The sequence below is a fragment of the Conger conger genome, chromosome 6 (genome assembly GCF_963514075.1).
Source record: "Conger conger chromosome 6, fConCon1.1, whole genome shotgun sequence".
NCBI lineage: Eukaryota > Metazoa > Chordata > Actinopteri > Anguilliformes > Congridae > Conger > Conger conger.
The window spans coordinates 23,162,279-23,178,013 of record NC_083765.1 but is presented as its reverse complement, the minus strand read 5'-3'; the positions used below and the strand labels follow the sequence as shown (position 1 = coordinate 23,178,013).

The following is a 15,735-nucleotide window of genomic DNA, read 5'->3' as shown; positions in this document are numbered from 1 at the left end:
GTCACAGGCTACTCCCAGGAGCATTCAGTTATTTGCTGGGAAAACACCATCGCTCGTTGAATGTGACATCCGCCAGCACGCCCCCTTCAGATTATAAACGAGCCCAGGCTAGTGTCACATGGTACACGGAACCCCTGGGGTGGTTTCGTACTGTGAAACCTGCTCTCAGGAAGCAGCAAGGGCTGCTGGGATACATGCAGAGGGGAGCAGTCAGGGTTGTAGCTGCGCTGCGCTACACGGCCGTCCCTGTGGACCGACCCTGCTGGTGAATGAGGGAAGAGAGGCTTCAGAGGGAAGGATGGAGGGAAAGAGAATTGGAAGAGAGCCGTCACAACGTTAGATGTTCCCCAGCTTGGGCTGTGACACTGCATCCCCTCCACAGAGACATCTTGGAGAGCGATGACATCTTTCCGCTTGGATACATTCCCAGGTTTCCCCAGAATGAATAGGGCTCCGGTCTCAGAGAAAATCTTGGAAATACCCAAGGGAGCCTTCCAGTCCAAGAGCTGGGAGAAGGGTGTAAAATTAAAGGGGCAGCTGAAATAATGTTGTGCGTGTCCAGGTGTTTGGGATTAGGGTCAATATTTGAACATTGCCAGAGACACTGAAATGAATATGATTTTTTTAGGGTAAGCTTTTAAAATGGGATATTTTAGAATTTAATCATCAACTTAGAAACAGGCAGCACAACTAACCTACTGCAGAGTTTATAAGCCAGTCTGCCTAATAAAGTACAGCACTTTCAGACATCAGAAGGGCTTTTAAGTGACAGATATTTATACATTATTTATACATAATGTAGTGCCTTGATCTGCGTCCCAACAAAAACACACATCCCCACTTACAGCACTAGCTTCGTACACCAGCAAATGCAAAGTCGGAAACAGCAGCTTGAAAGACCAGTCAGGGAGGCTTCGTACGTTCCAATGAACATGAAAAACAAGAGAGATGGAAGCAGACAAAGCCCACAAGAAGCTCAAATTGTACTGCTTTCATGACAACAAAATAGACTGCAGTAATCTAAACTATTGCCAAACATGATTTTGTTGAGAAGCTGATGTAATGGAGAAGCATGTGAGGGACTACAGGCTCTCCTGCGTGACAGACAGACACCAGAGGACATCAGAGCCAAAAATGACCGATTTCTGAGTTTAACAGCAGTGGAAAGTCCCTCATTTTTTCTGTGGGAAATGTGTTTACTTTTCCTGGAGTGACCCTACAATTACAAAAAGTTAAACATTGCCCTTTTTATATTTCTATAATATGATATAGTGGTGCACCATCAAAGTACAAAGATTGTTTCATCAGTCTTTTTTAACAGTGCAGTTATGAAATCAGAAGTCATAATCAAATGAAGGTGCTCCATTTATGTTCTGAAGTAAAAAGAGTGGCATAGACTAAAGAAATGTTCTCTAGACAGGAAAACCGCAATTTGCTAATGTATTGAGTGGCAGGTTGTTCCAACATGAATAGTATTGATTTTGGGTTTAAAATTAGTCAAAGAGGCTTTAACACAGGGTGGTTTATTTTTGACCTTGTGGGCACAGGGTGCATGCAAAATATAGACAGCACAAGGGGTTAAAGCAACCAATTACACTTCATTGACCTCTCCAATCAGAACCCAAGTGCTGAATTAAAAGGTCCACAGAACTAGCAGACCCTATAGTTCTCCAGGACCAGTGGGTTGTCTCACAAAACAGGATTACGCAGTTAAACCCAGGCCAGTTCATTTTATTTCAGTCCATGTTTCAGGTTTTTTTAAAATCCCACCATTGCTAGTGACCACTCTTACCAGTTCTTTTCTCTCACAGGTCAGGTGGTTGTACCTGCAGCCATTGTGAGGCGATGTGGATTGCCCCTGTGTACCTGGAGCACATGACGCAGGATGACCGCAGGATGTTAGCTCAAGGCTAACTAATGTAAAGTATGTGGTCAGATACACCGGAGCCATGGGACATGTCACATGACTGTTGCACAGTTCCAGGTGGCTGCAGCTAAGCAGAGGCTGGTTTGTTCAGTATCACCTATGAAAACTAACTGCCACGCAGGCAGTGAATGCAAATGAACCTGAATGCCCATAAAGTTTTTTTTTTTTTTTTTTTTTTTAATTGAGTCAGTTCAGAGACAATTGCCCCATTGCTAAATGAGTTCAGGCAAATATTTTTAAAAAATACTGCACATTAACAGTGTACCACAACTACAAAATGAAGTAAAGCGTTTCGTTTCCTAAACATGCCAGGAGATATTAACGGATTTGGCGCCCTCTGGTGGCATCCTATGATACTTTTTTCAGTGATACTCCGCAGTCTTCAAAATGCTGTTGAATTTTCAGCGTATCCGATCAGGTTTATTCATTGATTCATTGTGGAACTACCAAGTACCGACTATAAAAATAAACGTAATTTCTTGGTTTTATATTGCTTGGAACTGGTCATATAGTAAATTAAAAGCATGTTGGAATGAGAGATTCTAATGTCAAGAGAAAAAGAAACTGTTTTTGGAGAGTACACATCAGACACAAACAGAAGATAAATGACATGACAAGAATTGGTTCCACGTCTTGTATTGCATACGGTTGTAAAACAGGTTGTTCTCATTTCTGGTTCAATAATTCTTCAATTCACTACATACAATAGTGCCAAAATAATTCAGAAATGTCTACTAGTCTAATAAAAAACCTCAGTTAAGAATGAAAATAAACAAGCGGTTAGAAGGCCAAACAGTAGGCACCTGAGCCACAGATTCAACAAAATCTCATGTTAAAGTTCAGATGAACTCAAAGCAGCAGGTTAGAGGCACAAAAGTAGAGAAATTAGTGCCACAGAACTGAATGTGAATTTAAAATTTCAATTTTAAAATTTGAACGTAAAAACGATTTGGAAAACTTTCAAGAAAATAAAAAAGTCAATTTTGTAAAATATGAATTCATTTTAAATTACATACTCAATTTGTGCATTCAAGACTACGTGTTGGGAAATACAAATCCCAAAAGTAAAATTCATGTTCATAAAGAAAAGAAAAATGCTTTTTCAGCTACTTCCGACACCGTTGACTCTTCACACACAACTGTAACAAGAGGTCAAAGGTGAACAAGTCTCCTTCAGCCAAATTCAGTTACATTAGTGTGGAGCGCAACCCACTGAACACTCCACATCAACTAAAGCACTTCAGTTTTTAACCACGAAAGGTCAAAACAACCATGCGAAGGTGAGCCAATCAAAATCCAAGAAGCATCCCCAAAAACAAGACGCCCCAGGTTGTAGTGCAAAACCAAAAACCAGCAGTTCAACAAAGGTCTGCATTCAATAAGCATTTGTCTTCCAAAAGTTTATCGAAATGTTTTTTCGCTTTCATAAAGCTTGATGTGGCAATTTTGCTGGTCGTTAAACTGACTAAACAGTGCTCGTGAAGGCCGCAAAAAAAATATTAGCATTTAATCCTGACTTGAAATGAAAGCTAAATGTTTACGGAATGCAGGCCAAAGTCTTGCTGTTGGAGAAGAGAAATAAGATGCAGTGGTGTGACAGAAAGAGCGTCACAGCCAGAAGCCCGTTCTCCACACAAACGGCGTCTCTTTGGTCCGTGGTGGAGACTTCATCGTCAGACTGCACGCCGCAGAGAGCGAAACGCCACGCCCCAAGCACAACAGCGACGACAACACCAGACAACCTCACAGCCCTGATAGGTCAGTAGCACCCAGCTCTCAGCCAATAGGAAACGGAGGAGCAGCTAATCTGTTCAAACTGCATGCTGCAAAGAAAAGGCACCCATATGTGAAATTACAATGCTAAACTATTATCTTTCACTTTTTCATGAAAACAAGCACATTATTTAAGGTATACACTTATAACATTCACTGATACAACTGACACAATTTTGTCTAAATATTCATGTTCAGAAAAAGGCCTGTCCCAAAACGTCACCGTATTTCTCGATGTCTTCTGGGACATCATGTACTTGCCAAGGGCACATTTCAGACAGCGCCAATCAAACGTCAATCGCACAGAAAGCCTGGATCGCTCTCAGGACGGTGCAGTATGCTGGTGTCACATGCTCTTGAAAGGATTTTGTTACACAAGGCTACAGCTAAACATTAACTCCAGATTCCTTTTTCTGACGAGAGAATCGTAACAACCATAACCATGTTCACCATTCACTCATCCTGAGAAGTGATTTTACATCTCAGCCGTACCTGAACGATCCTCAGTACCATAGTAAAAGTACATGTGACCAAGGTGAGCATCTACACCAGTGTACTGATTGAACAGGGTCAGAACCAAAAACAAAATTACACTGCGACTTGAGTAGGATACCGAACCTGTATCCCATTAAGGAGGATGATGTATCAGGATTACCTTGACACAAAACACACATTAGAAACAACAGTAACATAACGTACACAAGATACACGTCTTTACAACGTAACGATTACAGATAATCACGCGATCCCTGAAACACACAGTATAAGGGTCTCTGTAGTTTCACCGTCCTGGGAGCTTGGGTCCAGAAGGAGGCGAAAGGAGGCGAGAGGAGGTGGGAGGAGCGATGTGGGACACAGAGGCACAGAGAGTGAACCGGCACAGACCTACGGCACAAAGACACACAGAAGCAACGGAAAAAGGACAGGCTGCTCGTGGTAAAACCCAGAGCAGCAAGGCAAACTTAGAGAAAGCACAACATTTCCAAACGTTCAAACTTTGGACCCGCGCTGAAGATCACCCCTCCGGATAAAGCTAAAAGACGTGAGGTGGATGATTAACGTAGCGTGTTGAGCGGGAGAGGATGAGCAGGATGTTTCTGACGGTTTCTGCAGAGCAGCAGAGGCAGGCCTCAGGACGGGGGGGGGGGGGGGGGTCTGTGGCACTTCGGGTGGAATGCTGGTGAGAGTAGGGTGGGGTCAGAGGTCAGAGAGGAAGAGGCTACTCAGTGTATCGGGGGGTCTCTGGTACGCACGCTTCCATCCTCCATCCCAAAGTACACCCTCTCCGCCATGTTTACAAACAGACCCGTCTCCACCACTCCTGGAGAGGGAGAGAGGGAGAACCAAATAAGAACTGAGATGGCTAAATGTATAGACCGGTCTGAGTGAGATTTGTAGTGAAATGTGCCTCACCTGGGATCATCTTTATGGCAGTGTTGACCTCCTTCCAGTTGTGCTGCTTCTCAAACTTCCAGTCCAGGATGAAGTTGCTGTTATCCGTCACCACAGGGCCCTGAGGGCAGGGTCAGAGGCGTGAGTGACATCCACAGAGGGCTAATGGAATGGTAACACGGCACACATACAACCAATCAGAGAGGGACTCACCGCTTTACTGACGGCCATGCGTAGGGCCACCTCCCCGCCAAAGCGCCGCACGATCACCCTGGTAACGGGCACGTAGGCCATGGGGATGACCTCGATGGGCACGCCCTTCTTCCACTGCTGGCCCAGGTGTGCGGAGTCCTTCCTGCACACACGCGCACACACATTAATCTTTTCCTTTCAAAATGAATGCACCAGGTCTACTATACCCCAGAGAAGACTTACACTGCACTTCACATGTTCTAGGCTTATACCTCTCCCTCTCCTGCTTTCGGACATCTCTCTTGCATACAACATCCAGGTGTACTGCAGTTCACCCTGCATTTGTCTACTTGGTACAAACAAAACCACGGGGGCATATCACAGAATAGAATTACTGAGTTAGCTGGATCAATTCAGAGTAGACACTGGAACAGCTGTTGTTTTGGAAGAGCTCCAGGTTTTACTCTGTGAATTTATCCAGCTAACTTCATAATCCTGCTTTGTGATATACCCCCGAGGCTTCTGCCCAAGTCAACCAGTCAGAGACCTCGATTCCTTCCTTACATTATACTGGGACATAGTGTTACCATTTTGCTGTAAGGCATGGAGAGTGTGTGTGTGTGTGTGTGTGTGTGTGTGTGTGTGGCAGTGTGTTTATCGCTGCAGCTCCACATGGGCACACTTTTCTGTGTTACAGCCCACCTCTGGAGGCTGCAGTGCTGTCTGTGTGAATTTACTGAGTTAATTATGCTGCAAGTCACACTGCTAAAGGAGATGAAGCCATAAGGCCTTTAATAGGAGGTCTAGAGAGAGCCTGACTCTCACACACACACACACACACACAGTACATTCTCTCTCTCTACCTCTCTCTCTCCACACACACACACACACACACATTACATTTACATTTACATTTTAGTCATTTGGCAGACGCTTTTAATCCAAAGCGACTTACAAGTGCATAGGTTCTACCACAAGTCAAAGCATCACATCCAGAACTAGAAAAATACACCTGGACTGCTGTTCTAAACATATAGTCGTCATCATAAGTGCAATTTATTTTTTTTTTTTTGGGGGGGGGGGGGGGGGGGGGGTTAGACAGGGATAGGGGTATCAGAAGGGGGGGGCGGGGTAAATCAGGAGGGGGGACTAAGGTAGAGTTTGAACAGGTGTGTTTTGAGTCTGCGTCGAAATAGGGGGAGGGATTCTGCTGTCCTGACAGTGGTAGGCAAGTCATTCCACCACTGAGGAACCAGAACGGAAAACAGGCGTGAACGTGCAGCTCGACCGCCAGGTGCCCGTAGAGAGGGAATCGTAAGGCGACCAGAGCTGGCAGACCGGAGTGGTCTAGCTGGGGAGTAGGGAGTGATCAGGGATTGTATGTAATGTGGGGCAGTCCCCTTAGCAGCCTGAAATGCCAACACTAGGGCCTTGAATCGGATGCGTGCGGCAATAGGAAGCCAGTGGAGGCCAATGAGAAGCGGGGTGACATGAGCCGACCTGGGCTGACTGGTGATCAAGCGGGCTGCAGCATTCTGGACCAGCTGGAGGGGCTTGATGGCGCACGCTGGGAGACCGGCTAGGAGGGAGTTGCAGTAATCCAGGCGGGAAATGACGAGTGCCTGGACTAGGAGCTGGGTGGCTTTCTCCGTCAGGAGATGACGGATGCGGCGTATATTAAACAGAAAGAACCTGCAGGTTCTGGCAGTGGAGGATACTTGTGGAGCCAGGGAGAGGCAGTTATCAAGAGTCACCCCAAGATTCTTTGCCGTGCGGGAGGAGGAAACTACAAAGTCCTCCACAGTCAGTGAGAGGTCGATTGACGGAGAGGACTTAGCAGGGATGTAGAGAAGCTCAGTTTTGCTGTAAGGCATGGAGACACACACACACACACACACACACACACACACACACACACACACACACACACACACACACCTGAAATCAGCGATGACGATGAAGTGTTTGGCACAGCCAGCCACAATTTTCTCCTGAGTCAAACAGCCCCTGACAGAGAGAGCAAGAGAAAGGGGCAGTGAGACAGATTAAGGGGGCAGCGAGACACATTAAGGGGGCAGCGAGAGACAGGAGGTGCTCCTTACCCTCCTCCCTTGATCAGGGTGAGTGCAGAGTCCACTTCATCTGCCCCATCGATGGCCACGTCCAGCTACACACACACACACACACACACACACACACACACACACACACACACGAGGGAGAGAAACACCAACACTGCGGATACACTCCAGTCTGAACACACAGCTGACAGAACTGACAGTAACTTAGAACTGTCAGAAACAGACAGCAGAGACTGACACTGTGACTTAGAACTGTCAGTAACAGAAAGCAGAGACTGACACTGACTTAGAACTGTCAGTAACAGACAGCAGAGACTGACACTGACCTAGAACTGTCAGTCACAGAAAGCAGAGACTTACACTGACTTAGAACTGTCAGTGACAGGCAGCGGAGACTGACACTGTGACTTAGAACTGTCAGTAACAGACAGCAGAGACTGACACTGACCTACAACTGTCAGTATCAGACAGGACAGACTGACACTGTGACTCAGAACGGTCAGTATCAGACAGGACAGACTGACACTGACCTAGAACTGTCAGTATCAGACAGGACAGACTGACACTGTGACTCAGAACGGTCAGTATCAGACAGGACAGACTGACACTGTGACTCAGAACGGTCAGTATCAGACAGGACAGACTGACACTGTGACTCAGAACGGTCAGTATCAGACAGCAGAGAGTGACGGTGGCGAGACTGGCAGGGACTGAGGGAGGGGTGCTCACCTCTGGGTGTCGGTCGAGGTCTGAGAGGGTGAGGCCGCGCTGAAGGATGAGCTGTCGGGCCTGGGACAGACGAGGAACAGAGGAAGAGTGAGACCAACCAGAGAGCAGCTCTCACCATTCACAGGGTCTGCTGCTTAATCACCGCTCAGAAACTTAGGAGAAATTAAACACAGATCAGGGCCAACCCTGCTCCTGGAGATTTACCGTCCTGGACGTTTTCATTTCACTGTTTCACAGAGGACAGATTCTGACATCCCTCACCTGTTCGTCCGCAATAAAGCACAAACACAGACCGCGTAGGCACCCACATATTCAGAATGTTTTTTTGTTTGGTTTTTTTGGTCAAACAGTGGCAGATGCAAAATCACAGACCTGGAAAGACGTGGGGACACACACGATGTTGAGCTTCTCCTGGCGAACCCTCTCCGCTGGAACACGGAAGAGGCAGGGTGTGAGTTTCTGTTTATTGGTAATATGTACATGGAGTTTTACCAAGAGTGCTGAATAACTTTAACCCTTTCAGTCCCAAGAGTGCCATATGGCACACTCAGCCGTACACCTTTTCAACCAATCACAAAGCAGTCAAAATGACTGCTTCGAGCCCTAATTAAAACCATAGTAAACTCTCTCAACTTCCTCAACCAAAGCCAAATACCCTAGGGATTTGGGTGGTGGCAGTTCATATTGAGCTTGGGACTAAAATCGTTCATGAAGCAAGTTCTTTAGAAGTGATTAATTGATTTTAATTGTTTAGATCTTTGCGTGAAGTGAACGATGCACACAATAGTGGACACACAAGTGCTATGCCATATAGTAAGAAAAGACTCTTACCCAGCCTGTCCACAGCGTAAACAATGGTAGAGCCACTTCCTACTCCTACCACTTGGTTGTTCTGTGGGTCGAAAAAACAGGAAACCTGTTAGCTATGGTATGTATGTAGCAATGCAACAATTATAACCGAAACACCCCAGCCAGCGCACAAGATAACGAGGCAGTCGTGGAAGGACACACAGATTACAATGTGCAACAACGCATCTGCAAAAATGTACTGTCTTTTTACCTACCCATCTCGGTATTATTTATTAGTGCACAGCACCATTACGTTTGTACCATTACCTATGTGCATTTCACATTCCACCTTACATATCTGTATGAGCATGTGACTAATAAACCATCTTGAATCTCTTGAATAGCTACATTCAAGCCACTGCACCAGTTTCAAGTTTCCAATGTGCAAAAACATCTGTAACGGCTGTCCAAAGTTCAACACCAGATTTTCAACATTCTTGGTTCGACTCCGTGCACTTAGACTGAACATACTTCTAAAGCTCCTGTTATTGAAAGCTCCTGTTATTGATGGTTTAAGGGTCAGCGCTACTGGGGGGGGGGGTGGAATGTTAGGCATCCATTACTATACCGCTGTTGCTAGCTAAATAGTTGCGATCCGTCTCAGCAAAGTTAAATACGTTAATTATCAGCAGCCAAGATAATTAACTCCTGTTTTGTTACGTATACAAATTGTGTGGTTTAAAAGCTAAAAGGGTAAGATTAGCACGCTAAGATCGATAGTAAGCTACTGACTTATGCTTATATCACCTGCGGGGGGTTAGCTAAAGGGCAAAAGCCTTGCCAGCGAATAATAACGGTGTCACACGCTCGCAGATCTTATCACTGGGCAAGTGTAGATAATGAATGTCACTACCTAGGCAATAACACAGATTTTGCGATAACTAAACATCTCTTGCGCGACAATGCAGACATTTATTTCAGGACAAAACTATGGATAATTAAGCTAACACTCCAGCTAGCATGATGGGCAACGAGCGCACTGTGCACACGACCCTCTCCAAACGAGCTCCCCGTGCAGCCGCAAAAACAGTTATTCAGTTAGCCAGTTTTGCTAAAATCTTAGCATTCAAATTGGCAACACTACACGAGTTAGCTATATAACGAATACTTGCGTAAATATGCGCTACCTGGACGTGGTTGTCCACCGCTATGATACCAGCACGCTTCTTCGCCTCTTCAGCCATCGTGACACAGGTCCCGTAAGCTCTGTTCAAAAACACGTGCTTTTCGCTAAGTGTTTCGCACCCAAACGAGAGCTGCCTTCCGGCTAAAGTCACTGCCAAATATCCCGCTAAAAGAGCCCTGCCGATTCTCCCCTGCTGCCTCATAACCCTGTTGCTACGTCCTCAAACCTGTCTCGCTTACTCAACGAAACCTCCCTGTTTTTTAATTGTGCATTATGGGAGGTGTAGTTTTATGGCCCTGCGTACACTACCCAGAATTCCCATTCCGTAGTGTAGGCCAGAATTACATGTAATTGCTGGGCATTGGCTATAAAAAGATATTAAATCATTAATCATGTCTGACTTCTGTGATTCATTAAAATATGAATAAATAAGTGATCCACAGATTGTACAAGGCAAGTAGGGGTCTGTTTGAGTTGCATATGTTATCATATTCTGTATAGAACCTAGACATAAAAAATAAAAAATCAGTGGAAATACAGTATTCCCAGAGGGAGTGTGCGTGTGCCGGTTTATTTTCAATAATGGACGTTAACTGCTTTTTAAAGGCTCAACCCGGCTCCCTTAATCCAAGCATTGATTGTGTCATTGGTACTTGCCATACTTTTTATTTTTATTTTTTTGTGTGTGTGTGTGTGTGTGTGTGTGAGAGAGAGAGAGAGAGAGAGAGAGAGAGAGAGAGAGCGAGAGAGAGAGAGAGAGAGACCAAAAAGCTAAATAAACACCTATTATAGCCTTTTTCATTGCCAATTGACATAATGTATGTTTATTGTAGTTCAGTAGGTTACGTACGCCTATCTGTTACGTTTGTATATAAGATAGGCAAGTGTACCCTTGCCGTGCCAAAAAAATTGTTTTAATTGAATTGAGAGTGAGAGAGAGAGCGAGCGAGAGAGAGACAGAGACTGAAAACATTGCATAGGTTAAGAAGTTACACCAGTAGGTGGCAGTAGGTGCCCAATTGTGAAGTGGTTTTCACATAGATACGCAGATAGTGGTGCTGGTTGAGGTGCAGGTATATAATGCTGGTTCTGGAGAGACCTTACACCTGAATTGCTCTGTTCAGAAAATGACATTTTTGAAAGTTCCAAGAAGTTAAAATCACGATTGGAGGTACAAAGCTCTTCTCTAATGGAACAAAAAGTCAATTGAAAAGGTTTGGGCTTTAGTCGCACTCTGTGCTTTAAATACAGGCTCAAACTGACCATTTTAGACAGCCCTATTGATAAAGATGTCTGGGAGAGAGGGATCGGGTGAGTATGGTCACAACTCACACTGCAGGTGGCCTGAATGTTACTCAGCATTGAATTGACCAATCAAAGCAGATAATTGCACTGTTATTTAGTGTTTACTAACTGGTCTATGCAGAACAATTATGATAGATATTACACAGATTATGGTTTTCATAATTGTCACTGGGAAGCTAATGTCTGTGAAATACACATTAGAAATCAAACTGACTTGATTATAAACTCGGTTTTTATTCCCCAATTTCTTCCAAAATCCTTCACCAATTTTTTTGCCAAAGCTGCAATATTGTCCATTTTGAGGGTCATCTGCTGCTTCTCTTCATAGGGCAGTCCTCCAGTGGAGCTGCGCAGCCATACAGTATGTGTGATGGATGGGGAACCCCTGGAGAACCCATGGGGAACCCATGGGGAACCCATTATTCAGCTAAACAGAACAAAACCCAAAAACCCTTCACACAGCACCATACATACATGTGTTCACTGTGTTCGGCTGGCCTTACAGTGCAATGTGGTGATAAAATTATAAAATTATAAATTACTCTAATCAAATATCCAGCTGAAAAGTAGATTTGAGGCATGTCTTTCACACAATTTACTTTATAAATTATATTTTTGGAAAATGAAATGAGGAAAAGATAAACCTGCAATGCATACATAAGCATATTAGCAGTTGTATTCTGTATGAACTGAAAATTAATTTATAGAACAAAACTGACAAATGTCTACAGCTCAGTTACTTTTTTATTTGGTAAACAGCTTGAAATGATCGTTTTCAGTGTACAATATATATCTTGAGCTCACATATTCCTTTTGATTTTAAAACATATTACAGCTCACAAATTTAGCTTATTTTGTGACAAAATTATTGTAGACATTCAGAAACTGATTTTCATTTTCTTAATCCCAGCTGGTTGTGAGTGTGGGGTACAGTTTCAGCTCACTATAACAAAGTACAACAGAGAACGTTATAAATTCAGAAACTAATGAATATCCAAAATCACAGAACAAGGTAGAAATTTAATTTCTGAGTAACTGGAAAGAATAAAATCTCACAGCAATTTTACCTGCTACAGACAAAATACAAAAAAAACCCAAAACAAAACAAAAAAAACAAAACAACAACAGTACTCTCAGTCTTTAGCGAGTATCTTGCTTCTGCAGAAAAGTTAAGATTTACCAAGATGCGTTTTCGTGAACCACTCTAATGTTTAAGAAATGTGCAGATTTGCAAACAATATGTATTATAATTATTTTTAAATATATCACAATCTCGTCAGGGGTTTCTGACATATACGTCATAGACCCCGCTAACGCTAACAGTGTTCACATTTCCCGTCTCTTGTTGTAAATACGCAGGACACCAAACATCATCTCACGTAATTTTAAAAAGGTACAAGAAACAAGAACAGTGAGAGAAAACAGCATCAGCCAGCAAATGGAACTATAAACGCGACGAAAATGTCCCTCATACTACACCATACGGCTACGTCATCATGCGGCTAAAAGCCATCACCTTCATCTCAGGTTCTGTCGCATACCTGGTGGGGTGGAGCAGCACATTTTTGGCCATCCCAAAAACTCCACGAGGAACTATTGGCGGTTAGAAACCCTGGCTGTGAAATCGTCGCCAGAGTGTGCGGTAACGGTGACTGTGGCTCTATTGCTGTAGTTGGTTCTGTTTGAGTCTATTGGGAGGATTGGTGTGGGTTTGCGACTAAATAAAAAAAAATACTTCTTCAGCAGAAGAATTATAAAGCTGTAAAAATAATTACATTTTACATTTTAAAATGAAGCAATGCCCGGACTCATCTGAGAAAAACTGCCAGAAAGATAGCTTAAATGGCGCTCGTGAAAACTCTTTCTAAAGCAAAGGTGTGTGCTGGGCCCGTCTTTAGCCACTCTGTAAGACCAGAGATGCCTCTTTCTCCCTCATCACTCGTAAGGATGCCAGTCCTGCTCATCGGGGTCACGATTCTCAGGCACATCTCTGACTCGGAGAGACTGTGTGTCTCCTTCCTTCAAAACCACGAGAAAAGAGGGAATCTGCTCCCGTCACATCTGAATCAATAACCGAATTAAAGAGGATACATTCCAAAAATACATACATTTCTTATCATATTTATTTAAAATTTTGTTTGTGAAGGTATTGCTTTGGCATATTGTTGAGAAGTACAGCTGGAAGCCTCGCCTGTAACGTTCTCCCGATGATGTCATTAAATATTTAGAAATGCAGGAATTCTGGGTAAAGATGCACATAAACAGACCTGTGTCCATCCATATGTATTTGTGACTATTTTTATTTATTTTTTGCTCTGCATGAAAGTGTGTTTGTGTGTGTGCACATGTATGGGTAAATGTGTAGGTCTGTATGTGCACACAGATATGAGTGTGTGTGTAAGGGGGGGTGGGGGCACACACACGGGAGTTCACAACAACCCTTTTAAACAATCTTTAAAATCTGCCTGAGCAACCTGACAAATAATTTGAAACGACCAGACACAGAGTGAGGGAAAGACAGACAGACAGACAGGGGAAGATGCAACAGCCAGGAAATCTGCTGGGTTCCAGAAACAGCTTCATGCTGGTGACCTACAGTACACTTCCTCAGGGCTGTGCGGTTTGGGGAGAGACACTTTGCTTCCTGGCTGGCGTTGGTGAAAAGGGGGCCTGTGCTTTTCACATGTGCTGGGAGTCGATGATGTCCAGGTATTTGGCCTCGATAATTTTGGGCAGGATGTTGTTCCTGTGAATGGAACACAGCTAGAGGTTAGAGCATTCATTCATTATCCTAACCCACTTATCCTGAACAGGGTTGCAGGGGGGCTGGAGCCTATCCCAGCGAATTTGGGCGAAAGGCAGGAATACACCCTGGACAGGTCGCCAGTCCATCGCAGGCCACACACACCATTCACTCACACACTCATACACTCATACACTCATACCTATGGGCAATTTAGACTCTCCAATCAGCCTAACCTGCATGTCTTTGGACTGTGAGAGGAAACCAGAGTACCCGGAGGAAACCCACGCAAACACGGGGAGAACATGCAAACTCCGAACAGAGAGGCCCCGGCCGACGGGAATTCGAACCCAGGACCTCCTTGCTGTGAGGCGGCAGTGCTACCCACTGCACAATCCATGCCGCCTGAGGTTAGAGCAGGTTTCACAATTTTACCAACAACTTCTACTCTTAAGTATGCGACCATCCCCTTTATTTAATGGCAACTTCTACTCTTAACCCTCTTATTATGTTAAGAGTTTAGGGCGGCTTTTATGTTTGGGGTCAAATTCATCCCAACAGTTTAAATAAACGCTCAAATATTCTTCTTATTGTCTCCCAGATTACCTTTTATCCATAAATATGAAAAAGGAAGTGCCGCCTGTAGCGTAGTGGTTAAGGTAAAGGACTGGGAGACGCAAGGTCCGTGGTTCTAATCCCGGTGTAGCCACAATAAGATCTGCACAGCAAGGAGGATTGTCTCCTGCTTAGTCTAATCAACTGTAAGTCGCTCTGGATAAGAGCGTCTGCCAAATGCCAATAATGTAATGTAATGTAAGTGAAGGTTTGGCCACCAGAATGTCACTGAGCATCTGGTGCAGACAGACCACAGTCTCCCATTCAACCTGTGGAGGCGCTGTTGCACTATTATGGCCAGACAAGGAAGCCAGTCTCTTTCCAATTAGATCAAAGCCACGTCAGTTACAGACATGGTAGATGCATGGCAGAAGGAGAGAGGTGGACCCACAGTTTGATCATTTATAAGACACACTTTCCCAAAAAATACTTCCACAAAGAATGTGCTCATGTTTCCTTGCTCAAAGGCAGCTACTACCTCTAGCTCCTGGAAGGAACGGGTTGGAATGTCCTTAAAAATGGCCGACCTTGATCAATTGCTGAGTCAGAAAAAAGAGCTGAAAAAACGTGTTTTATCGCTGGATTAATTTAATTTAAAAAAGGGAAATGTTCAGTCAAACCAAAAGAATCTGGTGGGTACAGGGTTTGTGAGCTAACACTGACAGAAATACGAAGAACATTCTTTCACTCCTGATTGTTTTTCTTTAGAGAAATAACACCATTGTTCCTGGCCTTTCCCCCCGTTAGAGCTGTCCTGATGCACTAACACTGTTACTGATACACTGGCCTGTCCTCAAGCTTTACTGAGACTCACAGGGGTGAAGCATTTCCTGGCCAAGGTCATCTTAGAGACGCACCACAACTCCATATACAGAGGCGCAGGCATTGACCAGAGAATGCCCCACGGCAAAGCCTCTGTGGGGTTCCTACATCTAAAACCCTAATGCTGTAGATTCAGTTAAGGGTTTGGTCTGGATTTCTTTACCCCTGTAGTTTCCGTTTG

At 44.3% G+C, this 15,735-nt stretch overlaps 2 protein-coding genes across 2 annotated transcripts in view; both read right to left on the bottom strand.

The window, feature by feature from the left end:
- Positions 1 to 2,547: 2,547 nt before the first annotated feature.
- On the bottom strand, positions 2,548 to 10,312 carry rpia (ribose 5-phosphate isomerase A (ribose 5-phosphate epimerase)). The gene is made up of 9 exons (XM_061245283.1): positions 10,071 to 10,312; positions 8,926 to 8,986; positions 8,467 to 8,522; positions 8,095 to 8,154; positions 7,387 to 7,451; positions 7,223 to 7,291; positions 5,306 to 5,447; positions 5,114 to 5,213; positions 2,548 to 5,021 (listed from the first exon to the last, which is right to left on the bottom strand). Exons 1-9 carry the CDS (start codon positions 10,269 to 10,271, stop codon positions 4,924 to 4,926), a joined length of 852 nt encoding a protein of 283 aa, XP_061101267.1. The 5' UTR covers positions 10,272 to 10,312; the 3' UTR covers positions 2,548 to 4,923.
- Positions 10,313 to 12,100: 1,788 nt separating this feature from the next.
- The window catches only part of slc4a11 (solute carrier family 4 member 11), a 63,751-nt gene continuing 60,116 nt past the window's right edge, over positions 12,101 to 15,735 (bottom strand). The window contains exon 20 of the mRNA XM_061245487.1: positions 12,101 to 14,120. Coding sequence (XP_061101471.1) covers positions 14,054 to 14,120 — 67 coding nt within the window. The 3' untranslated portion in view covers positions 12,101 to 14,053. The remainder of the gene's footprint in view (positions 14,121 to 15,735) is intronic.